The sequence below is a fragment of the Anolis carolinensis genome, chromosome 2 (genome assembly GCF_035594765.1).
Source record: "Anolis carolinensis isolate JA03-04 chromosome 2, rAnoCar3.1.pri, whole genome shotgun sequence".
In the NCBI taxonomy this organism is placed as follows: Eukaryota; Metazoa; Chordata; class Lepidosauria; order Squamata; family Dactyloidae; genus Anolis; species Anolis carolinensis.
In genome coordinates this window covers 269,328,507-269,356,085 of record NC_085842.1, presented here as the reverse complement: position 1 = coordinate 269,356,085, position 27,579 = coordinate 269,328,507, and the positions used below count along the sequence as shown (strand labels likewise).

At 38.9% G+C, this 27,579-nt stretch overlaps 1 protein-coding gene across 1 annotated transcript in view; it reads left to right on the top strand.

Moving 5' to 3' along the window:
- The window catches only part of man2a1 (mannosidase alpha class 2A member 1), a 92,662-nt gene extending 88,211 nt beyond the window's left edge, over positions 1-4,451 (top strand). The window contains exons 21-22 of the mRNA XM_008114007.3: positions 8-118; positions 1,975-4,451. Coding sequence (XP_008112214.1) covers positions 8-118; positions 1,975-2,127 — 264 coding nt within the window. The 3' untranslated portion in view covers positions 2,128-4,451. The remainder of the gene's footprint in view (positions 1-7; positions 119-1,974) is intronic.
- The last annotated feature ends 23,128 nt before the right edge of the window (positions 4,452-27,579 follow it).

Sequence of the window (27,579 nt, the reverse complement as noted above, 5' to 3'; positions counted from 1 at the left end):
TTTACAGGCAGATTCAGGTCCATCAGATGAAGCTGCCCTCATTCTTCATAGGAAAGGATTTGACTGCAGATTTGCAAATACAGATCTAGGGCTCCTCTGCTCCACAACTCAGGGAAAGGTATTTTGGGATATTTTAACATTTTCCCTAAGGAGACAGAGGTGGGAAAGACAGGGTTGTTGTATGTCTTTCGGGCTGTGTGGCCATGTTCCAGAAGTATTACCTCCTGACGTTTTGCCCACATCTATACCGTGAGCATAGTTCAGGCATGCCTTGTGCTGTTTTTAGACTTTTTCTTGTACAATAACACAACTACATGTTGTATTATGAAAACCTAAGCTTTAGGAAATGTTGACTATATTGCTTGAAGAGGAGGACCTATTCCTTGATAATCAACTTTAATCATTCTTAAATAAATTGGGCCCTTCCTTTTAAATTATGATAACACATATCTAAATGGGTCTATGGACAATCTACTGAATATTGAGAAGTTGTGAAAGGTTCTCCATCTGTGGCATCTGCGGCTGCCTCCCTCCCTATCACATTCTCTGATCAGTGATCAGCCCCGGAGAGCGGTTGGCCTGCCTGCCTTCTTCCTTCCGTTGCCTGCCACTTGGCTCCTCTGGGTGACCACACGCCCCTTCCCCTCCATTCAGGTTACAACGCCACCCAAAGATTTGCCAGGGTTATAAAAGCCGCAAACGCCACTCAGACCCACCAAGATGCCCTCGTCTTTCCACAGGTCACGTGCGGCTTCCCTCCTATGAACCTCTTGCCCTCCCCAATGGCCAAGCTCCCCTCCCCTCCCCCTAATTTTATATGACCCACAAATGATGTTACAAATATCCAAATGGCTCTTGGCAGAATAAAAGGTTCTCTCTTTTGCTCTGTGGCAGTGGTTTTCAACTTTTGTTCCTTCAAGAGTTTTGGATTTACCAAAGATTGAAAACCACTGGTGTACAACAAAAATGCAAAGGTGTCACATTTTTGGTTGTCACTATTTAAGTACATATATTTTAAACATTTGAAAACTGTTTGAAATCACTGATTTATTACAACATACTCTAGGCTTTCACTCCTGTGCATGCTGTTATTGCTTAGAGCAAGGATAGACAACATAATGCCCTCCAGATGTTTTGGACTAGAACTCCTATATTCCCCAGTTATATTGTTTTTTGCTTATAAGAGTTATAATCCAAAGCCCTAGGTAGGTGCAGTTACCCACCCTGCTTGAAACAAATGGCTTAAAAACCTTTCTTACTAGGAACTCATTTAATGTAAACATGATCAGGGATGGGTCCCTACATATCTGCTATTGTATCTGTGTATTCTCTGTAGGATTTTAGATTACAGTATTCCAGGTGTGGCCTCTTCTCATATCAGTCACTGGCCTCGTTTTAGTATGTTAGAATTTACCAGAACTCACTTATATTTTGCATGTTCAGAAGTAGGAGTTCCCGGTGGCATAGCAGGTTAAACCGCTGAGATGCTGAACTTGCTGACCGAAATGTCAGTGGTTCGAATCCGGTGACCGAGATGAGTTCCCGCAGTTAGCCCCAGCTTCTGCCAACCTAGCAGTTTGAAAACATGCAAATGTGAGTAGGTAACGGCGCTCCATGCAGTCATGCTGGACACATGACAACGCCGGTGTCTACAGACAACGCCGGCTCTTCGGCTGAGAAAATGGAGATGAGCACCAACCCCTAGAATCGGACACAACCTGACTTCATGTCAGGCGAAAACCTTTACCTTTACTATGTTCAGAAGTAGCCTCTGAATATGCAATTTATCAGGATTTGTTCCTTGGGAAGGTCCCATCAGTATGGGTGACATGCACTGAAAGAGTATTGATAAATATCTAAGAACCAACAGAATTCCCCATAATACAGTTTACAAGCTGGGCTTTAGAAGAAGCTTATTAAAAAGTGGTCTCACATTTTTCAATGTAGTAATTTTTTTCTTTTTGAAATTTTCAGCTAAAAATGCACAAACACTTCAACAAATTTCATGTGGAAAGTCTTACACCAACATCCTTAACTTTGATGCATTCACCTTCAGATGCCAGAAATATGAGTGAGATCAGCATGAGTCCTATGGAGATAAACACATACAGAATTCGGTTGAGATGAAACCTGGCTTTGGACTTGGTTACTAAAAAGAAATCTTCAGCTTTTTGTCTTCTCAAAAGACTGGTGTGCAATAAGAAGCACATTTTTTAAAATTTCAGGTTTTGGATACTGTGACAATATATTCATTCTAGATTTTTTTTTTTATCTCCAGCGTCGTAAAAAGCCATGATGCAAGCAACTTTCTTGTGCTGTAATAAAACATGCCAACATCAGTATAATTAAATACAACAAATGAGGGAGAAATAAACAATATTACTTCTCATCAACAAAGTGAATCTCAGGTTAAATATTAGTTTAAGGTTTCTATGTTTATGATTTTGTCTTTGAAGAGGGGGGACATTGATTTTAAACAGCTTTTTTGATCTGTAGCTAGCTTTTGAATATATGTAATTGAAATCCCCGATACAGCTTGGAAATGAACCTGAATATGCTCTGGCAAAGCTATTGGCCAAATACTTAAAGACTTCTATAAATGACAGTTTCAGTTTATTCCACGTGGAGTCTGCATTTATCCCACTCTAGAGGTAGAGTGAAATCCAAGAATCTTTTAGAAGTGTGGAAGACCTGGAAATGCAGAACTTACATTCTGGAATGTTGGAATCATCTTCCTTTGAAAATACCAGAAAAATAAGCAAACATGCAACCTTCCATTTTGCTACTTGACACTTTGGGATATGTGCAATTACTCCCATCACACAGAGCAAGGAAATTCAAGTCTGTAATTTTGTGACTGCAAGGGGTTTTTTAAACAGATCATTTGGATACTAATGTGCTCCAAGATGTTTTTTCTATTTCAGTATTACCACATGAAAATAAATGTGCCTTATTTCTTTTATATATATATACATTTTGGTGTCCACACAGTGTTCTTTGGGGTTTGGGTTGGGAGGATGGAAGTAATACATTGAAGCATTTATGTTTTGACAGTGATGACCACACTCTGATCTCCTGCACCAAGTGTGCAATGATGGTGTTTTGAATGCTTTGACTATTTGAATGTAGTGAAATGATGTCATAAAGCAAAATAATTAAACAATAAAGAATACTGTAAAATCCATCTGCTATTGGCTAAAAGGCCGCATACACATTGGTGTGTGTATTGTAGCAAACAATGCATTGAGAATCATGTGCCTCTATTTTTTAAAATAGTGTCAGTGCTTATTTTGCCAACGTTTGTTACTCTTTCTGCATCATGTATTTTGCATTGAGTTCTGGGCGTTGAGTGGGCTTAAGGCTGGTTGGAAACTTTTGGCCCTTCAGATGATCTTTTACCATTCTTTTCCAATGGACATTCAGCAAGGAGCTGATGGAAATTGTAGGCAAAAACATCTGGAGGATAAAAGATTTCCCAGCCCTGATTTGAAAGTTCCACTTCCTTTAAATAAACTGTTTACAACTTCATGTCAAATAAGGCTGCAATCTTATAAACTCTTACTTAGGAGTAAGCCCTGTGGAACTTCCTTCTGTGGAAAGCTGTATTAGAATCACACTGATAAGTGAAAGTTTAGCCTGATTGCATTTCCTTCAACCCTGGCCTTTTTTTTTTAGCTTTACCAATACAAATTTAAATGATTTCCTTTGAAATAGGTATTTTAATAAGTCAAAAGTGCTTTTTCTGCTCATTCATTTTTGTAGTATATGTTTCTCATCTGTGCCACATTATTACTAAGTACATTTAGCTGCACTTAACATTAAAATAAACTTTGTCAAATTTTGGAAGCTCTTTTTAGAGTGCATCATAGTTGCCCCACATCAATTTTTGTAAACATTCTTGTGAATTTTGTTGGGCAAATGGTAAATACATGGTTTGGGGATTATAAAAATTTGTAAATGGGATAGTTTTATGCAATAGATATACAATTTTGAATACTTTTATATAGAGGTGAAACATTCTTGCAGAAACCTCCTGTTACTACTTTTTCAAAAAATTTTATTGTGTCCATTGTATGATAAATCTTTGCCAGAAACCTCTGATTGTTCTTTCAAAACTTCTGAATAATAAAAAATGATGCAATAAATGATAGTGTTGCTTGTAGAACATGTTTTCAAAGGATATTACATATGGCTTAACCTGGAGCCCAGTCTTAAACCTGTTTTCTTGGAAGCCCTCTCAAGTTTAATAGGATAAAGCTTATGGTAATGCAAGCTGAGGGTCACAGCCTGCTTCCTGTACTTTTTTTTTTACAAAACTTTGTCACCAGCAGTAGAATCATGCTTGAATATTCCTTAACCAGAAGACTTTTGCTTTAATTCAGAATTGTTTTGCGAGGAAAATCCGTTTGTGGTAACGGTAATTAATTGAATAAATTCTTTCATTTTCAAGATTTGCTATCCAGTTCCAGGTGATTTCTTTCCATAAGTAATTCACAGGTCTGTAAGACCTGAATCCAATTGCTAATCCTAGAGTTAGACCCATTGATTCAGTGGGATTTATATTACCATATTTCTTAAGTATGCTATAACTTTGTATTGCTACTGTATATATGTTTTCATTGTTATTAGTTTACCTTGAATCTTGGGCTAGGAAAAGGTGGGATACAAATAAATGTAGTAGCTGTAATAGTAAGTATTTGCTCAACATGTCTGTTGTAGATGGGTCTAGCGATTGGATTTAGGCCAGATATGTTGTTTCTTGTGAATGCTTTCTAGTACTTAGAATCCCTCCAATGTATGAGGTGTGTGCAATATTTGTTGTAGAATTGGGAGGGAGAGGTTATCCAAACAAGCAATTTCAAAATGCACACAAATTGTAAAGGTTTAAAACAAGTTAAAATAGGATGGACCGGAACCTAATCAAACCATGATTTTTATATCCCACAACCATTAGTAAATACCGAAGTTCTCTGGGATCATAAAATCATGTAGTTGGAATGGGCTCTATGGGCCATCAGGTACATGGACGATTATTTAAATGGATGATATGTAGCCTTTAAACCTCATGTAATAAACCAATCAAAGAGCAACAGAACAGGAAAAAATGCCAGGAATGTAAAAATATGTCAGTATCATGCTCATTGTATTCCTCAGCATTATGCTGCCATTCTTGTTCCATTCTAGTTCAATACTAGGTTTCAGGCTTTCTTTCCTCCCACATGGAAAGTAATGACTATTCTTATGTATATTTTAATATATACGCAGTTCTACTTATATACATTTTTCAACTGTATATGCACTGTTTTCTGAGGATGCACTCTATTCATTTGCCAGTTATGAGATCGTTTTGTGCAGAAATATGAAATCAACTGAAGCCCCCCCCCCCCCCCCCCCCGTTTATAACAATGTTCTGATTGGCAGCATCCATCACCCTTTACTATTGGCTGTGCTGGTTAGGACTGAAGAGATTTGCAACCCAAAGGTGGGGAAATAATTAGTTTGCCTATTCCTCATACATTGTCAAAATTCTTTTTAATCCAGGAATGGGAATAATTCAGCTTTCTTGATATTGTTGGGCTGCAAGTCCTAACAACCCCAAACCATGAGAAATGCTGAGACTTGACAACCAATATCTAGAAAATCACATTTTACCCATCCTTGATGTAATTCAATACCAAACACACAAGATTTTCCTGTTAAGATGATCAGCCCCATACCATTGTTTTCTAATAGGATTAGGTCACTCTAACAGCAAATAGAAGTCATGATCCCTGGTTTGGTGATTTGACTTTCAAGCTATGTTTCATTGTCTCAGTATTCTGGATTTCAGCAATATGTCTTGTTGAATATATGCAGGACAAGGGATGTAACAGAGGTAAAGGGGGTTATTGCAGAAGCTAAACACTCAGTGTGTTGTACTGATGTGCCAGTAGTACAGTAGGCCCTCCACTTTTGCAGGGTTTATGGATGTATGATCCCTCTGAAAACTGATTTTTTTCTGAGAGTATACTTCAGAAGTTGAACATGGAATCATAGGTGTTTTCTCTAAGAATCCCTAGGTCCTACAGCAGGACTTTATGGTCAGCTTCTGTCAGATATTGACCATGGAGTCATGCTGAACGATCTAGAGATACCTATAGAGGGATGTATTAATTTTATATATGAAGAATCAAATCCTCGAAAGGTTGAACCCATAAATGTGGAGAGCCAACTGTACTTCCTTTGAGCCATATTCTAAGGATCCTCTCCACCTCTCACTCAGAAGCATAACATAATTGCCATAACATAGCCTCAAAGTAAAGTTCCTACACATAGGTTGATATCTTTGAGTCTTACACTTCTTGTTTTAGACATTTAATAGTATTTTTTCTGTAATCCCAATGTACCGCTGTGTTAGCGCTCCTAAAACGTTCTGTAATATATTGTGCAATTTGCATGTATGACCCCAAAGAACAAGCAGAATTCTGAATTTCTCAGGAGTGCAAAGGGTTGCAGATGTTCCAAAAAAGTTATTGTGCTACAGTTTGAAAAATGCATCTTGCTAACATCAATCCACTTGATGCAGAAGAGAAGCCATTGAGCTTTCTCTGAGTCAAGATCACAGTTACTATAGAAGAGAAATTCCAGTTATGGTTTTCAGCTACTCATAGTGTATTCTTACTATTTTTTTTTTGTTTTTTGTTTTTTTGCAGTATTAACACCTACAGCTAGTTGTCTGAAATGTTTGTAATTTTTTTTTCCCGAGAAGTCCCACTGTAAGGAATGTCACCTATCTACCGATGGGGAGAACCATTCCTATCTGATTGCAGTTGCCATGACAATGTCTCAGGTCTCTCCCGTTCTGCATTTGCTCCCCTGGCTCTGCCTTGGCATATGAAGCTTAGCTTGTGCTTCCTGCTCCAAATTTTCCTTACAAAGAGGAAAGATAAGATAAAGCTAATAAAAGATTAACAGCAAACATGATAAGAAAGCATGCTGGATGGTAAATTTGTCTGCAAATAAAAAGGGAAACCATGTACTCTGAATGCAAAACACCTTGGAAATCAGGGCTGCACGGATGACCAAGCAGCAGCAGCATGTCATTTTCAATAGGGTGGTGTACTCTCTGTGTTAATGGGATTTCATATTTTTCTTGTGAGCTGATCTAGCGTTCAGGGCCATTAGGCTCTTCTATACCACTGTTTACATAATAAATATTGCATTAATTGCAGTATTTTATAGAAAAACAGGCTCTGTTGGGGTGCTGTATTAAATCTGATAACTTCCTCCAGTGCTGTGTTTTGTATCAGTAATGGCAACACTGATGAGCAGCACATAGCCAAAGCACCACGCATGGGCTCCCAAGTCATTTTTGTGTGGTCCTGCTTGCTACCAAAAATGGATGGTGCACCATTAAAAACATATTTTCCAACCATCTTCTTGCTGCTCTCCTGACATAAGCAAAATCTTTGTGATGCTGTTGCCAAACTGAATAGTTTCATCACTTCTTATTGCAGACTGGAAACCACTTCCTGACTTCTTGAACAACAGTGTCACCATGTCACAGTTGTATTAAACTTCAGCCATCTCTTTCACAAGGCTGTAAGCCTAGGTCCAATTTATGCAATACAGTAGAGTTGCATAAGGAGTTGAGGCTTAGTTTTCACTGAATTGTTAAACGAATATCCAAGCAACGACTTGCTATTTGGGATAAGTGTAGAGGTTGCATATGGAATTATCCATATAGAAAAGAAATGTCTACATAGAAAACTAGATACAGTAGAGTCTCACTTATCCAACAGTCGCTTATCCAACGTTCTGGATTATCCAACGCATTTTTGTAGTCAATGTTTTCAATACATAGTGATATTTTGGTGCTAAATTCGTAAATACAGGAATTACTACGTAGCATTACTGTGTATTGAACTACTTTTTCTATCAAATTTGTTGTTAAACATGATGTTTTGGTGCTTAATTTGTGAAATCATAACCTAATTTGATGTGTAATAGGCTTTTCCTTAATCCCTCCTTATTATCCAACATATTCGCTTATCCAACATTCTGCCGGCCCGTTTATGTTGGATAAGTGAGACTCTACTGTAGTTATAGGAAGGTGTCTGAGCACTCCTGAAGAGCCAAATTTTATGGCTGGGAATTTTAAATGCCCTCTCTACAAGAACCCCTCCTCCCAAGGATTCTCTAAGACAGTGGTTCTCAGCCTTCATAATGCCGGGACCCCTTAATACAGTTCCTCATGTTGTGGTGACTCCCAACCATAAAATTATTTTTGTTGCTACTTCATAACTCTAATTTTGCTACTGTTACAAATCATAATGTAAATATCCGATATGCAGGATGTATTTTCATTCACTTGACCAAATTTGGCACAAATACCCAAATTTGAATACTGGTGGGGTTGGGGGGATTGATTTTGTCATTTGGGGGTTGTAGTTAATGGGATTTATAGTTAATCTACCATCAAAGAGCATTCTGAACTCCACCAACGATGGAATTGAACCAAATCTGGCTCATAGAACTCCTGTGAACAACAGAAAATACTGGAAGGGTTTGATGGGCATTGACCTTGAGTTTAGGAGTTGTAGTTCATCTACATCCAGAGAGCACTGTAGGCTCAAACATTGATGGATCTGGACCAAGCTTGGCATGAATACTCAATATGCCCAAATGTGAACACTGGTGGAATTTGGGGAAAATAGATCTTGACATTTGGGAGTTGTAGTGTTTTCTGATGGTCTTTGGCAACCCCTCTGACACCCCCTTGCAATCCCCTTCAGGGGTCCCGACCCCCAGGTTGAGAAACGCTGCTCTAAGACATATCCATGTGGAATAATAACACTATACAAATCTAGTATGAATGTGCTCCAACTCAGCGAAATTCCAACTGTGTCCTCCATGCCCACCAATGCTGAAAATATAACATGATTTTCTTCCTCATATCTGGTAGCCTTAGAGTTGCCCTCAAAACCTATTCCAGAGAAATGAAGGGTCATTTTAGAGCTGACATAAAGAAGATACATGAGGAGAAGAGGAAAAGGAAGTCCTGTTGGGTGAGTGGAAGTCTGCCTGCACAACACTGGATGAAGACAGTACCAAGAGAACTTTGAATTTAAAAGTAATTACAGATTACTTGTACGTGTGCTTTGGACTGATTCCTTTTAATTCCACTCTTAGAAAAAGAACAGCAGCCATAATGACTTCTAAAATGCCACCTCTTGATAAATGTGAACCATAAGTGCTGTGGCTTCCACAAAATGAGCTGTAACTTTCTCCATCAGTAAGAGAGTGCAAGTTTGAAATTAGTTATGCATTAAACAATCAATTTAGGGAGACTAATTGGAAAAGGGAAGACCTTGAAACAGAAGTCAATGTTTTAAAAAAGAAACTGAATAGGCTGGCTTTGCTTCTACATTTGTCATTCATTTTATCAAGAGAAAATGGGAAAGGTCACTTGTTCATATGACACCCCATAGTAAGTTAACAACTACAACTACTACAACAAGAAGGCTTTTCGGATGAAAAATGTACAAGATGGAAAGTTTCTGTCTTTATAGACATCTTGTGCATCACTTTAGGATCCAACATTTTACAAAACTAATTTTTCAGTGACTTGAAAAATACGTCAGCTTTAGGCTGCTGTACACTGAATGGGAGGAGGGATTAGCAGGATTTGCTTGTCACACCATGTAATAAGCAAATCCTGCTGAAATTCCCTGTTCTACACAAACATTATAACTACAGGAGCCCTCTTCCATTTTTGCTCTGGAATCTACTCAAGGCACAAAATATTTTGAAAGAGAATAGAAAAGTGCACTGGGCTTGCCACATTTGCAGCTTTCGCTAATGCGGATTTGGTTTTGTGTATATTTGATATGTTATCTCTAGGAACCTATAGGTCTTCCAGTGTGATTCAATGCTGAACCTCCACAGAGTTACGCTGTAGGACCAAGAGAGAACACAGCATTTGTAGGTCCTCCAGTGTCTCTCAGGTAAAAAAGGTGATGTTTATTTTCAATTTTTCTACTTTTGTGGCAGGTTGTGCATCCCCAAGGGTGGGTACTGCACTGCTGTACTGTCCAATAGCAGAAGTTGGCTTGACTGATTCACAGACAAAAAGTTAGAATAAAATATACAAATATAATAAAACCAAAGATAAAAATGTAAAAGGAATGTGTCATACCATGAATACATTTTTTTTAAAGATGGAGAACAACACCAGTGTAAGAAAGCTTTTAAAAACTAAAGTGGGTGACTAAAACTAAAGAAATAAAGAATATAGTTGGCATGGAAAAAATACACCATAAAGATACCTTGCAGTTCTTTCTGGGAGGGAATTCCATAACTGAGGAACCTCCGCTAAAAAGGTCCTGACTCTATTATCTCTAATGCATAACCTGAGAATATAGAAGGGTCTGGCGAACAAGCCCTATGAGGAGCGGCTTAAAGAGCTGGGCATGTTTAGCCTGCAGAAGAGAAGGCTGAGAGGAGACATGATAGCCATGTACAAGTACGTGAGGGGAAGTCATAGGGAGGAGGGAGCAAGCTTGTTTTCTGCTGCCCTGCAGACTAGGACACGGAACAATGGCTTCAAACTACAGGAAAGGAGATTCCACCTGAACATCAGGAAGAACTTCCTCACTGTGAGAGCAGTTCGACAGTGGAACTCTCTCCCCCGGGCCGTGGTGGAGGATTCTTCTTTGGAGGCTTTTAAGCAGAGGCTGGATAGCCATCTGTCGGGGGTGCTTTGAATGCGATTTCCTGCTTCTTAGCAGGGGGTTGGACTGGATGGCCCATGAGGTCTCTTCCAACTCTACTATTCTATGATTCTATGATTCTAATATTGTGGACATTAATAAATCCAATGAAAAATAATCAGGTTGCAGTATTGTATGGCTTGCTGTACATTAACATACAATATCAACACTCAAATATACTGCACTTTAATTTACTTCAGGTCAGATCTCCTTAAAAGTGATTATGGTATAATTATGATAGACACTTCCTATGGAGGTGCCCCTCAGTTCTGTAATGTGGTGGGATCTTAAAACCAGCTCTTCTAACTCTGATTATATTTAATCCTGTTATGTTGCTCTGGCTTGATCTAGGGAAACCTTTCATGCAAAATGTATCCTATTTTGCTAGCTTAAACATAGGCTCCTACATTTTCTGTCACCACTAGACAGTTTCAAATGTTGAATTAGCAATGCTTGGGATGAAACATGAATCCAAATGATTTGTGAAAGACAAATGAATTCTGGAAACCCATTTACTTGCTTATATCAAGATGGGGATCAAATTATCTTCTAGATCAGTGGTTCTCAACCTATGGGTCCCCAGGTGTTTTGGCCTACAACTCCAGAAATCCCAGCCTGTTTACTAGATGTTAGGATTTCTGGGAGTTGAAGGCCAAAACATATGTGGACCCACAGGTTGAAAACCACTGTTCTAGAAGTTATTTGGCTGCAGGTCCTAGCAGCCTTAGGATAGCCAATAGTGATGATTTCTGGGGGATTGCAGTTTTAACAAAATCTGGAAGGCCACAGAATCCCTGTCCTTGACCTGTAGATATAAACAGCAACACTGAAAAAAACTATAGCGCATATTGATGGTCACATTTGCAAATCTTCATTGCAGGAGTTGGGTTTATGTGACATCTGAATCTCATGCTGCCCAGGGGATACTTCTGTCCAGTCCTCAGATGGCCCCAAGCTCCCTCCAAAAGGCCCAAATGAAATAAAATCTTCAAAACTCCACTATTTCACCTCAAATCCCACATGTTTCAGCTCTGAAATGCACCATTGAAACTCATACCATTGCAATTAGTCCAAATTGATGTCCTTTTGTCTGCAAAAAGCCCTAAAATGTTGTTCAGAAAATGACTGGGTCATCATTTTTCAGTTTGGTGTGCAGCCAATACACAGTTGGGACAGCCAAAAATAGCCCCTGACTGTCTATGCATGCCCTCCTCTGCTCTCTTGAAGAGCTGCAATAATCGGGGCATCCCTAACTGTTGGTTATTCAGTCTTGTAAGTGATATCTGTTTCTCTGCAGGGCTCAGTGATTCATATGAAACTTGAACAGTATCTGCATAAATGCTTCTTTTAGCTCCTCTGAATAGTTGCTAATCAGAAAAGCTTTAATAACAGTATTTCTGGGTATAGCTCCTATTCATCCTCAACCATTAGATGCTCAATTATCTGAAACCAAATTTAAATCATATGCCAGAGGCATAATTTAATTTGCCCAGGCTAAGCAACTAACCATAGCAGTTAGGCCTGCATTTTAAAGGCATTACTATGAGGTAGTCAAGCAAAAAAACTATTAAGTGCTAGAAAGCTATAGGCAAGCTGAAATTGAAGTGCATATATATTGTAGAGCTAAAGGTACTTTCTATAATAACATTTGTAAAAAAAAAAAAAAAACCTACTGGGCACGATCAACTAAGAAATGTACCTTCAAAAGTCTGGTAGAACCGAGCATGGACATTTGAAATATATCTGACAAGCTTCAAGAAGCAATGATTGTGTCTCATCTACTTCTCTTTAACATTTGTTATCATCTGCATCCTCATCAATGTTATCATAAAGGAATGTTATAATTCTTCAAGTTGCATTTCAGAAGTATACGGTAGTCAGAAAAATCTCAGCGTTGTAATGGTGGCCTCAATTCACATTTGGCATCCAATCCACTACTATTAATAATGTGTACAATGTTTCAGTGAACTACCTCTGTCTGTTGAACTTCTAGTTTTCTTACATCCAGAATAGTTGAGCATGGCTTCAGCAGGCAAACCTATGTTCTCTTATTTAAAATGTGATAAGTTACTTTCTAATTGATTGTTAGTGATAAATATATATTGGCTCCCCAACAGAGAGATGAAAATCTAGGCATCCAGAAATTGCCTCCAAATACCTCCAGCTGGGGCAAGTCAAACATAAACCGTTTTCCCCCTTCTGGTAAGCAATTACAAGAATGATTTTTATATCTCAGAAACATACCAGAAGTTGTTTCCAAATGTCTACAAGCAACTCTGAGAAATCATTCTTTGCTAACGCTTAAAGCACCCTGTGGGGAAAAGGCATCAAATGTTTAGCAAGTTCTGTTATTGTCAATAAAGTCATATTGGAAGCTTAGGGAGAGCCTGGGGGAGGGCACTACACAATGAAATGTGTAAATAGAGATTGCAGTAGTGATTACAAAGCTGTAATTACAAACTTCCAAACCAGAAAACATGTTACATAATGGGACAGATCTTCTGCAATCACCAATAATGAGGAGGAAATCCAAATTAAAAGTGAAAAACCACAAATAAAAAAACACACTTTTTAAACCTGAGGGAACACCTTTCCAGAAATCTCTAAGTATTTCAGCACAGTTCTGTCTCGGGTGTTGACTATAAAATTGCATTGTAGGACATCTTACCTGATACTCATATCCCAAAGGAAACTGAAAGGAAACGAGAGGAAAACAGAAAAGGCTGTTGGTTAATATGAATATGTCCACGCACATGCCAGCTTCAACAACAATACAACCTGCAGCTGCTCTAGTCATAGCTGTCGAAGCTAGCGAACTAGAAACCAACTTCCTGCCCTCATCTGTGCTTCCAACCAATTCCCTTCTCAGCATCCCATCTGCCTGACCCCTGTTTGATCTCCTTCTCAGTGACTGAGGGCACTTAGATGCTGACACTAATCCAGCATGGAGCTGTCTTGAGAGGAACTAGTCTTGCTTCATGAGTGATTAGATCAGACCTCAAACCTTACCATGGAACCTGACCTTAAACCACTTTACATGGTCACCCCGCTCCTCAATTCCTGGAGAGATGTGCATCAGAACAACAGAGGCATACAGGGTGGGCAAAGGGGGAAAGTCACAATAGTGGAGACAATCACCCTTTCCAAGGCATTAGTTAGCCCCCTGCTGACCAGCCATGACCTTGGGGCATTGTTGGTAGCCCTGTTTCGAGATCCTTTACTGTAGTTCAGTAGAACTGAGTGTCTACAATACCCTACAAAGAGTTTCAAAGAAAATAAGTAAATATCATGGTAAAACCTTTTGGAACCCTTCCCACTCAGACATACATGGAAGCCTTGTTAGCTTTTGGTTATTTCAGTACATATACACTGAACATTTTTAAAAAGTGGTGACACCAGGCCTTCTGGACTCAAGTAACCACCCGCCTACCTATCCCACCCTCCAACCACCTGATTACAACCTGATCTCAATTTAAGGTGTAGGACACATGAAGCAAAAAAATTATTTTTTTCATGAAAGTGTAGAGAAAATTTATTTATTTCCTTACGTATGTATATATTTATAATGGCATTAAAGCCTAAAAGAAGCAACTTGGCTTTGAAAATAGAGGAATGTTGTGTGGTCCGACAGCACAGAGACCGAGTTGTGAATTATTTCACAAGTGAAGATTCAGTCAAAAACACAGTATGCCAACACATCAAGAGATCAAACTGATTGGAGCAGGTAAATGCAAAAGAATAGATGGTAGAGTCTTTAGAAGAATACACAAACAACACACAGGGAGGGAGCATACAGTTTTTGCATTGAGAAATCAAATGTTGGGGTAATCCATAATAGTGGTAGAAAGGACAGCTGTGAAAGTGATTGCTCTACAGAGTTTGGTCCTGGCTTCAGCAAAAATAGTCTGTGAGATCAAGAAGCTATTATACTATGCTCTCTGAACAGTCATCACACTGAGCCCTATTAAAGCAGCTACAATTGTGGCAGTAAATTAAAAATCTTTGGTATATTATGGACTTTTGGTACAGCTTCTAGAAGAGGAAAGAATTTAGTCCTTTATATAGATCCCCATTTAAAAACTCTATTGGAATATAAATAAGGTGTGTGACTCTTTATAGCATGGTAACATTTACCCTCTTAAAAATAGCTTCTTCCCAGCAAATGAGGTGCAGTTTTGTCAATATCGCTATCTTAACTTGCAACTCAGTGAACTGATGCGGGGAAATGATGACAGCTTTGATCTGATATGCAAGTGCTGTGTTGCTTGTTTGCAATGTGGCAGTTTAGTTAGCATTTCTTCAGATGAAAAGATGGGTTAAGCAAAGATTTCTATTAATGCCTTGCCTTTCAACTGACCTTCAGTTAGAAATTGAAAAATTACTCTGATAGTATTTTAACGGCTGCACTTTTAGTCTGTTTTGATTTCTTTGAGCTTCTAATATGTTTAGTCACATTTAAATATTTTACTCATTATAATTCGGAATTGTTAAATTGTTTATTTTATTTTGTATATTTGCCACCCTGAGATCTCATGATAAAAGGGGAGGATAAAATGTTTTAATAAATATATTTTAATTGTGAAGTAAATCAATTACGCACATTACTGAATTATTTCAAAATTATGTTTCTGGCTGTCTTTTTTGGTATTTCATGATGCTTCAGCTGGTTGCAACTAAGCACATAAAATGTAATTTGGCAAATCAGGTTTAATTTTATTGATTGGTATGTATCTTCAAATCAGTTCCAACTTGTTGGAAGAGCCCTGTTATAGCGGTTTCTTGACAATATTTATCCTGAGGAGTGTTGTGATTGCCTTCCTATAAGGGTCATAAAGTGTGATTTGTCCAAGATCAAGCCAAAGGTACATCTGCACTGTAGAATGAATGCAGTTTGACACACTTTAACTCAATGCTATGGAATATTGGTATTTGTAGTTTGGTGAGGCACCAGCACTCTGGCAGAGAATACTATAACTCCCATATTCCACAGTATTGAGCCATGGCAGTTAAAGCAATGTCAAACTGCATTCATTCTACTGTGTAGATGTGCTTGGGACTCCTAGTCCCAGGGCACATTCAAACCACTAGACCACACTGGCAGGCTAGAAGAGGAGTGAGAAAAGTATGCCTCTGCAGTCTATATCTTATTCCCCACAAAACCAAGGAAAATTCCCCTCTGAAAAGCCTGTGTGGGTGTGAAATTCTCTTTGTCGTTTTAGGTTGAAGAGAAGCTTTTTTTTTCCTAGTAGAAGTGGTCTGGAATTTGAGTTGTGGTTCATTTTCTGTTTAGGAAAAAAGGCCTGTCCTTGTGCTAAAATAACATAGTCCCCAAAGCATGATGATATTGCCCCCCCCCCTCTACGTCGGCAGAGATACAGAAGAATAGATGATAGCTAGATAGTTAGATGGGATAAGATAGATACAGCATGAAGGACCAGTGGGACTAACTGTCTCTTTGCCAGAGTGATGTGGCTGGCTCAGGCAGAAGATGATGGACAACTTCAAAAGGCAGCAAATTGCTAAATAATTTAGCATTTTTAGAGATAGGAGATGGGGAAGCATTTCTATAGTATTTTCCCCCTTAACATTGGGTAGCCAAAGGTACGTAGTCCTTTAACTTGGGTACAGAAGCATTTGCCATACATAGTATTTCTCTCACCTGTGAAAAGCCATGGGCATGGCATAGACTGTAGTGCCATATCATACAAATATAATTCAAATGAATGACACCTTCTGTGTAAGGAGTGTTATGTAGGGCACCCTACTCGCCCTTCATTCGTGCATCTTCGAATTCCACAGTAATGTTGGTAACAGCTGACTTCCAGTTAGAACACTCAGTGGCCAGATCTTCCCAGTGTCTATGCCACAGTTTTTAAGGTTGGCTTTAATCCCATCTTTAAATCTCCTTTCCAGTCCACCAACACTCTGTTTCCATTCTTGAGTTGGGTGTATAATAATTACTTTGAGAGGTGATGATCGGGCATTCGGAAAACATGGCCTGTTCAGCAGAGTTGATGGCGGAGGATCATCGCTTCTATGTTGGTGGTCTTTACTTCTTCAAGAATGCTAACATTTGCCCACCTGTCTTCTCAAGAGATTTGTAGGATTTTTCAGAAGCAACGCTGATGGAATTGTTCCAGAAGTTGAGTGTGACGACTGTAGACGGTCCACGTTTCGCAGGCTTATAACATGGTTGGGAGGACAATAGCTTTATAGAAGCATCTTGGTATCCCTATGAATGTCCAGATCCTCAAACACTCTCTGCTTTATTCAGAAAAATGCTGATTTGCAAGGATTTTTGCGAGGATTTTCCGAGTGGATGTTAGAAGCGAGATACCTCAAGAGTTTCCACAGTCTCTTTTTTCCCCCTTTTTCGAAAATGGTGATAATGGTCGTATCTTTGAAATCTGCTGGGATTTTCTTGGTTGACCACACTTTTTCAATGAACTGGTGGAGTTGTTGTGTCAGCTCAGGTCCACCCTCTTTAAATAATTCAGCAGAGATTCCATCAGGTCTGCTGGCTTTGTTATTTTACTTTTGTTGGCTGATAGTTTTGCTGACTTCTTCCAAATTAGGCAGTGCTGTAAGATTATCCCTGACTTGTTGTTGCAGGATTTGTGAGAGAATCTCTTCAGCCACATTGGAGCTGTCATTAAGAAGGTTGTGGTAATGCTCTTTCCAATGCAGAGCAATTGAGTTTTTATCCTTCAGAAGTTTGGTTCCATTTGATGAGTGTAGAGGGTGTATGCCATAATTTCTTGAGCAATAGATAACTTTTGTGGTGTTAAAGAATCCCCATGCATCATGGACATCTGCAAAGTGTTGGATTTCTTGAGCTTTTTTGTCAACCAGATGTTCTTGAGTTCTCTGGTCCTTCTTTGGACCTCAGCTTTTGCACTGGGGTAGGTCGTTTGGGAAAGTTGGTTCTCTCCCATATTTGAAAGGCTTTCATTTTCTTATCAATTACATTTTGGATCTCATTATCACTTTCATCAAACCAGTCTTGATCTTTCTTAATTTGATATCCAATGGTTTCTTCACAGGCTGTGATGATGGAGGACTTCAGTTTATTACAGTGTTCCTCAACATTTTCAGGGTGTTCTATGGGTAGATAATCCTTGAGTGTTGTTTGGAGAATGGCTTGTTTGGAGGGCTCTTGAAGGGCTTGGTTGTTCATTTTATGGTTTATCTTTCTTCCTTGGAGTCTGTGTTTGGGGGCGATCTTGATGGCTGTTGTGGATCGAATTAACCTGTGGTCTGTTCAGTAGTCATCAGCACCTGTCATGGCTCTTTTGAGAAGCATATTGTGGCAGTCTTTAGAACATATAATTATATAGTCCAAGGGGTGCCAATGCTTTGGCTAGGTGTGCTTCCATGATGTCTTAAGCTTGTTTTTCTGATGGAAGAATATGTTTGTGATTACAAGGTTATGTTCTTCACATTTGGTGAGAAGCAGAATGCCATTTGGATTGCTGTTTCCAACCCTATATTTTTCTATGGTCCCTGGCCACAGGTTGAAGCCCCATCCACCCGGGAAGATGCTTTTGTCTTCCTTAGGTATCTCCAACAGAATGGTGCCCAGCTGACAGTAAAAAAAAAAATCCTTGATGTCTTCATCAGCATCTTGAGTTGAAGTATAGGCACTTATGATGATCACCTGCTGGTTTTTGGCAAGGTTAATTCAGACAGTTGAGAGCAGTTTGTTAATACCGATGGGTGCTTCGGACAGTTGCTTCTGATAGAAAAGCTGACTTCAAGTAGTCTTCGTTAGTTTTCAGGCAGTCCCTTCCAGATGAAGGAGTAGCCTCTCTTTTCTTCCTTCAGCTGACCCTCTTCTGCTTTCTGAATCTCCTGAAACGCTGCTATATCAATGTTAAAGCAAGCTCCCTTGCAATAATAACAACCTCCTTTGCAATAATAGCAGTCCTAGAATCATAGAATCATAGAATAGTAGAGTTGGAAGAGACCTCATGGGCCATCCAGTCCAACCCCCCGCTAAGAAGCAGGAAATCGCATTCAAAGCACCCCCGACAGATGGCCATCCAGCCTCTGCTTAAAAGCTTCCAAAGAAGGAGCCTCCACCACAGTCCAGGGGAGAGAGTTCCACTGCCGAACAGCCTTCACAGTGAGGAAGTTCTTCCTGATGTTCAGGAGGAATCTCCTTTCCTGTAGTTTGAAGCCATTGTTCCATGTTCCTGCGTTCAGGGCGTTCACTTTTTGTGTTGTCCAACAATGTCCGTGCGTTCCATGTTCTAAAATACATTTTTCTTTTTGGCCAGAAGGTGGTGACCCCTCGGGATGTGACAGTCCAGTCAGGGATGATAGAGGCAGACTATGTTGAGGGCAGCTTTTCTAGCCCCCTCCCTGCATGGGGTGAGCAGAGTGGATTCTAAAAAGGTAGCTCAGTCATGGATACAGCTGCCAAACTACACAACTGTCTCAGACCTTGAGAAAGAGCATCTGAATCCACCACCCATGTGCCAGTCTGTGACTATGGGCTTTCAGATTTCACAGTCCTGCCCCTGGTATTCACCTTGGGACTTTTGTTGGTTTAGTTTTATTTTTCTTGGAAGATGCCTGTGCGTGAGTTTTTTAATGCGTGAAGATCAGTGCACAGCCAATCAACACACAGTCTTCACAGAATGAGGGTCCCATCCAGTGGCATGGATAACACAATGATGGTGGCTTCTCATCTGTTGCAGCCTTCATTCGCCTTCACAGCCATTGAAACATGTGCCATGTTGTCATCTCCCTTGAGGTCTTCAGATTGTTTTTGGTCTGGATCCTCCTCTGCGGCTCCTCCTGGGAGTACATGACTCCGATGGTTACAGCCGCAGTTTCATTGGACACACAAGCCCCCTCACCACAACAAGGTGACTATCCATTGAGAGGGCCTATAGAGTGCACCATAATAATACTGCAGATGCTGGGCTGAGAGCCAGTAACTTGCCTAAGACCCCATTTAAACTGCCATGTAATGCAGTTTGAAACTGATGGTCAGTGTAACCTCATATAATGAAATTTGATACAGTTAAATTAGATTATATGTGTCTACACTGACCATATATAGCAGTTTCAAACTGCATTATATGGCAATGTAGATGGGGCCTCAACCACCTAAGGAGTTCATGTTGGAAAGAAAAGATTTGAACTAAGAAATTTCCTGGTTCTCAGCTCAGTCTCTTTGCTATAGCGTGGCAGAAGCCCTGGATGGCACATTGAAAAGGTGGAAATGAAAAATGAGTGACCTTTTTCATCTAGCATGGAGTAGATAAAGCACCTTTTATGGCTAGAAGTACAATTCGTTGCATGTCAGTTTGGCCCAGGGATGTTTGAATAAGACAGCTGAAAGCAGTAATGGTGGCCCTTAGAATAGAATATATATATTAAGGAGACTGCATAAATCCTAGGCTATTAAAAAAAATTTTTTTTGAAGTTGTGGCTAAAGAACATAAAGGGGACACAGACATATCAGTTCAAGTTACTTCTTTTCAGTTTGACGCTGAAGGTCAGGGAAAGGACAGATGCTTAAAAGCAAGTTAAGAACAAATGGGTTTTTCCCCCTTTTCACTCCATTGAATGCATGTTCTGAAACTTCACAGAGTATTTTCAAGGGGAAAAACAGAATAGAACTAGGCCTATAGATGTGACATGCAAATGTGCCATTTTGCCCCTCCTGAGAGCTTGAAAAAGTCTATGAAACTCTCTTCTAACTTAATATTTAAAAGAATAGCAATCTCTGTAGTATTCTACATATTCCCAGTGCTTCTTTCTTTTTCCCTGAGAGTGAATATTAGTAGACTGTATTCATAGAACATGCAGTTTTTCTTTAACTAGTTCATAATTTTAGATAATTAAGCATTTCAAAATATATTTCTATCTTGCCTTTCTCCCAGAATGACATTCATTATGGCTGACAATGAGGTGGTTTTTTTTAAAAAAATGCCAGTAAAACATGTTGTAAAAGTAAAAGGGTACTGAATATCTTTATTATTAAAACATGCTTACAATATTAAAAAAAACTCATTTAAAACAAAATTTCAATACAATATAAAAAACAGCATCCCACTTACACACGCTATAGCTTCATAACTCAAAATTCAGAACCCATTTAAATAAAAAGAAATGTCTTCACCTGTTAGCAGAAAGAGATCAGGGAATGGGGCCAACTGGACTTCTGCAGCCAGGGAGCAGCTATGGAGATGGCTTATTCACAAGTCCTCACCAAGCTTCTGATTGTTGCCAAAATATCGGACCCTGCTTCCAACAGATGGACTCAACATGAATTCTGAAGTTAAATATGAATTATATTTTATTTTTACATGTTATAAGGTTTTGCAGTATTGAAAGAATAGTAGTTCTCTTCCCTGCATTTGGCCTCATTTCCATTAGTCCAGCCAAGAAACTACACATTCCAAAAGGGATTAATTAACCTTTCATCAACAAACCACCCCAAGGAAACTGAAGAGGAAATGCGCAGACAAAAATCCTATCTGTAAATTCTTTTAATAAAACCATACATTTGCCCTCTTTAAAATCATACATAAAACACACATGGTCCACTTCACAACTCCTTGGGATCTCCACATACCTAGTTTATAATAAAGGTAACTAAATGTGCTGGAGCAGAAAAAACATATATGCGCTCATGCAGTCCAGCACTCATGTATTGGTGAAACTAAAAACATTATAATATGCTTGTGTGTATATCCCTGAGGGACTTTCTGACTCCTCACCTACTGGGATGTGAGACCATCAGGAGAATACAATGCCAGCCTGAGAAGTTAATTTCATCATGTAAAGTTCTCCCACTTTTTGAGGAGGTCCGGAGATGAGTATCAGCCAACAGAGATTAACTTTGTATACTTTTTATTGAACTGTTTATGTTTACCAAGAAACCCATTGTGTTCTCTAAAACCTGCCCTTTGTGTAAACCAGACTTGGCAATTAATCTCATAATGGACTGCTTTGCATATTGCCTCAAAACATTCCACCTGCTGCTCCTTTTTCAGGATGAACTTTCCAAACAACTTCAGCTTCAAAGCCACAAATGACAGTTGTTCATTATTCCCACCACTGAGGAACCCCAACCATCTCTGACATCAGGAGGATTCCCCAGCCAACAAATGCCCAGATCCTACTTGGGCTGGTTTTCTGATCAATCAGGGGAGGGTACAGGTATTTTGAATGGCAGTCAAATAAAAGAAAATGTATTTTGCTGCATGCTTTTTATGCACAGACTCTGTAGCTGACATCCTTTCAGGCCTGAAGGTAAATTATTATTATTATTATTATTATTATTATTATTATTATTATTTATTATTATTATTATTGTTATTATTATTGCCAAAATGTCAGACAGATATCCCACAGCACAGCTTTTTGAAACCACCACTTCATGACAGACTGGAGTCACTGTGTTCCCAATCCCAGAGAGGCAACCATGTTGTTAAATGGCAATGCTTTTACTCTGTGAAGCTGTGTTGTAGGGTTGATATACTAAATTGTTGTGATTTTTATGCATTTTATACTGTTGTGTTTTATATTGTGTATTTTATACCACAGTATTTTATTGTATGTTGTTGGGCTTGGTCCCCATGTGAGCCACCCCGAGTCCCCTCAGGGAGATGGGGCAGGATACAAAAATAAAGTTGTTGTTGTTTTGTTGTTGTTGGATATTGCTGAGAATTCCAGCAGAACCAACAAGGACACATGCACCCTGTCCAGTGCCCTGCAAAGCTGAACAAAACATCTTTGTGTCATAATCAGGCCTTAAGACAGATGAAATGGATCAAGAAAATCATTTTCATTCAGGAATATGTGCAGCTGAGAGGTCACTACATGCTCCAATACCTTGTCCCAAATGGGGATATTGGACTCTGATTATTAATAATCCAGTATGGTGGGATCCAGAAACGATTATTTTTCAATAATGGCATATCACAATTTCTTTTAGAAATGATAGAAACTTGACTTGCTGTAGTGAAGCAATCAGCCAGTCCATTTTGTGCTGCATCTCCCCTCTCCAAGCATTCTGTCCACATCTGCAGGTTGCACAAATTGAAATGTATCCAATAACAGTGGACAAGCTAGGGCCAAGGTTACATCAACCAGACCTCTCTCTATCAACTAAAGCATCCAAGTCACAGTGGATCCGAGCAACTTTATCTGCAAAAGTGTTTTGCAAACTCTTCACAACAGGCTGCTGAATGGTTTATGCACCGCTTGTACAGGGCAGAATGTAAAATGCCCTTGCCACTCGAAGCAACTCTACTGGATGACTCTAACAGAGAATTAAATTTCTTTCAGTGTGTCTCGATTCAGTTTCTATTTCATTGATATACGGTGAAGCTAATTTATATTTAGCTATAAACAAGCTCCACTATTATCAACTGAAGTCACTCTCAAGTAAGTATTCCTGTAAAATAATATTAAAGGATTGGGCGGGGTGACTACACAGGACTGGGAACCACATAACAATCAAGTTTGCCATCAACACTCCTGCCAAGATTTAGTGGTAACCACCAAAGATAACATTGATGCATATTTTATAATCAAAATTCAGCAGTAACTGGGGAAGCTCTCAAATATGGAAATGATGTCCCCTCCTGTGCTGCAAAGATCTGGGGCACCATGGCACATAGAGTTTCATGAAATTTCTGAATTGTGAAGGTACTCAATTTTGGCAGCCAAGCAAATGGCAGTGGATTTAAAAATGTGTTTAAGGAATGCATGCACTCAATAGCCCTGTGTTGCTCACCCTAATGTTCAGGATTGTAACATAAAAGCCATAAATAAACCTTTGTTATAATGGAGATGGAGGTGAACTGCTATAAATAGCCTTGAGACACATGTTTCAACAATAAGGGTATAGAATTAGCATATAAGGGTATACAGATTCAGCAGAATAATTTTTAAAAAGATAAAAATAAAATGAGAGCATAGATAGGCTTAAAATAGGTATAATGGGATCATATAAATTCAATACTTTTAGTGCCATTCCAAATACTGGAGCTTATTTATAAATAATAGTATCTCAACAGAATACATATAGCTTCCAAGCTGGTTTTAAAACGGTGTCCTTGGAGTACAAATGCAGCCTCCACATAAAAATAGAAACCCCAGATGCATTTTCAACCTGATCTTCATTGGCTCTTTTGTGACTGTAATAACACCATATAACCCTGTAGCTACAGGTCAAAAAAGTCACCTCAGTTTCCTTCATATGTTATTTTTCACTAGTCAAGGTTCTACTCATTATACAAAAGTACAATGATAACAAAATAACATTTGCCCATATTCCAGATAGTTTCCAAATACAACTAATACAGGTTGAGTATCACTTATGCAAATTGCTTGGGACCAGAAGTGTTTTGGATGTCAGGAATATATGTATTTGTATATATGAAAATCATGAAGATGGGTCCCAAATCTAAACACAAAATTATTTATGTTCCATATATACCCTTATACACATAGCCTGAAGGTGATTTTATACATTTCAGTGTTTTGTACATGTATCACTATTTCAGCCACTCATGTGGGAAATTTTGGAATTCCAGATAAGGAAGGCTCAATCTGTGGTTCATAAGTTTGAAGAAACTTTTAAAAATCTGCTCCTAAAATCATCGCATGCTACAATGTGCTACATCACATTTAGTGTTGCCAATTTTTGGCCTGTGTTCTCATGTTTTTATTTTTAACTTTTTTTCTGTTAAACCTGTAGTTTCTTGTATATTAATTCCTGTATGGTTGCAATCTAATATCCCCCCAGCACAGCACAAATATCTGTGCATAGATATATGCTGCCGCAGCACCTCATACATAATAACAATGATGTCTGTCAGTGGTTGAGCACCAATGTGTAGTGTGAAATCACAATGTGCAATGTAAAACTGAAATGCATTAACACAGTACACAATATTGCTCTGTGTGCAAGTGCCTCTGTCACTGTCTGTGGTACTATGGTTAATCATTCGCTCTGCATGCGTAGCACAACTTACATATGTGTATATCACTAACAGAATGGTAACAATTGTTTGTTTCTCCAGGCTTTTAGATTCTAAAAAGTGATATAAAAAGTGACACAGGAATCATCTGATCTGCAGTGTGTGTGTGTGTGTGTGTGTGTGTGTGTGTGTGTGTGTGTGTGTGTTTATACTAAGAGGATGCAATGTAGAATTATTGCAGTTTTAAGGCACTTTAACTGTCACACCTCAATGTTATGAAATTATGGAAGTTGTAGTCTGATGAACCAGCACTCTTTGGCAGAGAAGACTAAAGACCTTGTAAACTACAACCTGCAAGGAGACCCCCTTAGTTCAGATCTATTATCTTCATTGGGATGGTTGTTAGGGCCTTCCTAGATTCCATCTACACTGTCTTAAAATCCAGTTTCTGAATGGCAGTGTAGACTCATATAATCCAGTTCAAAGCAGATAATCTGAATTCAGAAACAGGATTATACAACAGTGTAGATCAGCCTCAGTGTCACTAAAATTATTTCCTCTTTGCTGTCTTTCTAACAGCAGTTTTTAAATATAATTCCACCAAACATTTAGACTGGAAGGAAAAATATTTTCAAAAGGATGCTGTATTGTTTTACATTGCACCATTTTAGCTTTCAAAATGTATCTTAAAAATTGCTTTAATATTGTTATTAGAGTTTAGCATATACTGTAATCATAAGGTGTAACCTATACTGTAAAAAATTTGTAAGCCACTTTCAGCTCCAGTGTAGGGGGGAAGTGGGGTGTAAACCAATAGTAATAATGAGAGGCAATGTGGTGCAGTGGTTTGAATGTTGGACTATGACTCTGGAGACCAGGGTTTGAATCCCCATTCAGCCATGGAAGCCATAGAAACCCACCTAGCATGTCACACTCTCCCAGACTAAGAGAAAAGCAAAGGAAACCCTTGTGTGAACAAATCTTGCCAAGAAATCTTCATGAGAGATTCACTTTAGGGTCGTTCTGTTGGCGTAAAATAAAGATGCAACTGTATGCTGATCTGTTTTAGTGAGCCTTATCAGCTCCATTGACAAAAGCTGTCTCCTTATGGCATGTATTTTTTGCAGACCTCTGTCATTTGTGTCATGTTAGAAATGTGGTAATTGCAATATCACATGCTCAGGACCAACAACCAGACATTATGGTTACATACAATGCCCGACACTGAGAATAAAGAATAGAATAAACAAGCTCTGGGCAAATTCTGTACTGGTCACATAGACCTCAGATAAAGATTACCATGTATACATTATATCACATGTGTCAATCACAAGTCTTGAGGTCCAAACCCAGCCTGCTATAACATTTTACATGGCCCTCCAGATCCTGGACTATTCCTTTATTCCTCATCATAAGACATCATGACTAGAGCTGATGGGAGTTGTGATCCAGTAATATCTGGAAACCAGCCATTTGTTCTGTTTAGTCAGGATACTGGGGTTTGAATTTAGATACAAGGCTTGTGGATATGATGTCTGACATTACAATTCCCATTAATTCCCATTAATCCCAGTCCTATATGGTGAATAATCAAATGTGATAGGAGTTGTCATTCAAAAACATCTGGGCACCCAAATTGGGTAAAAACTAAAGAGCACTGACCATTATGTAAAAAAAACCCCATCATAGTTGGCCCTCTATATCCATGGATTCTCCATCCATGGATTCAATGGCTCTATGAAGACAACGACAAGACTGGTGTGGTCCTTGATAAAAATGTGTTTGACACCTTTGCATTAGATACTGCTCATGCACACTTTGTTATTGTCTGTGTAAATGTGAAGTTCTATTAGGTACTGATGCTTGGATCAAACCATCTATTTCAACCAGTGCTGCGAGTAGATTGGACTGAAAGCAATGCAAAGACTTCGTAGATCCTTTGGCTAAAGTTATTGTTTGCTTGTTTGGTTGCCTTCCTGCTCAGTTTCAGAGCTCATCCCAGCTCAGAATTTCACTCAGAGATACAGCAGGATCCATATTTCAGTTGTACCCAACAACCATAAATCAGAAATGACTTGAAGACACACAAAAACAATAACAACAATAACAACAACAAAAACAACAAATATACATACATTACTACTATTACTACTGCTACTACACAATGTATAAAAATGAGAAATAGCACTTCTCAAGCTAGCAACTTCCATCATTCCCAGCTAGCTGCCAGAAATAGCAGACACAACACAACATATGCTGTGTGGATACTAGTTGAATATAAAAAGTGCAAAAATGTCTAGCAAACACTGTGTTTACAAAGCATGATCTTAGCCCAGGAAGACAATCTGACTGAGTATCTTACATGTCTTAATCGAAATTAAGACTTCTTGGCCTCAAATGCCATTTTAGAATGTGAAAAATCCAAACTGATTTTGTTACTTCTGGTTTATTTTGTATGGAGAACATTGGCAGTCTATATTGTCCAGGTAAGAGACCTAGGGGATAGGTTAAAATAGGTTAAAAGGAAAGTGCTGAAGACAATGATCCGGCTCCAGTCACTAGAGACTGTTGTGGCAGCAAAGAGGAAGCTCAAATGCAGGGCTTTATGCCAACTCATTAGGCAGAATGGAAGCCCTGGAGTGGCTTTATCAGAGAAATTAGTCCATGATTAGTGCTTGAAAAAAGGAGCTGGGATTTTGACTCATTTAATGCAGCTAGAATAAAAGTGCCACAAGCTTTGAAGAAAGGCTATTTATCCTTCTGTAAAGTGTGGGATGACCACCCATGAGCACCCAACTTCAAGGTCAACATCCTGATTGCTCCTTTTCAGATGGAATTATTAAGATAAAGCCAAGTCACTCGAAACTGTAGCATGTGGA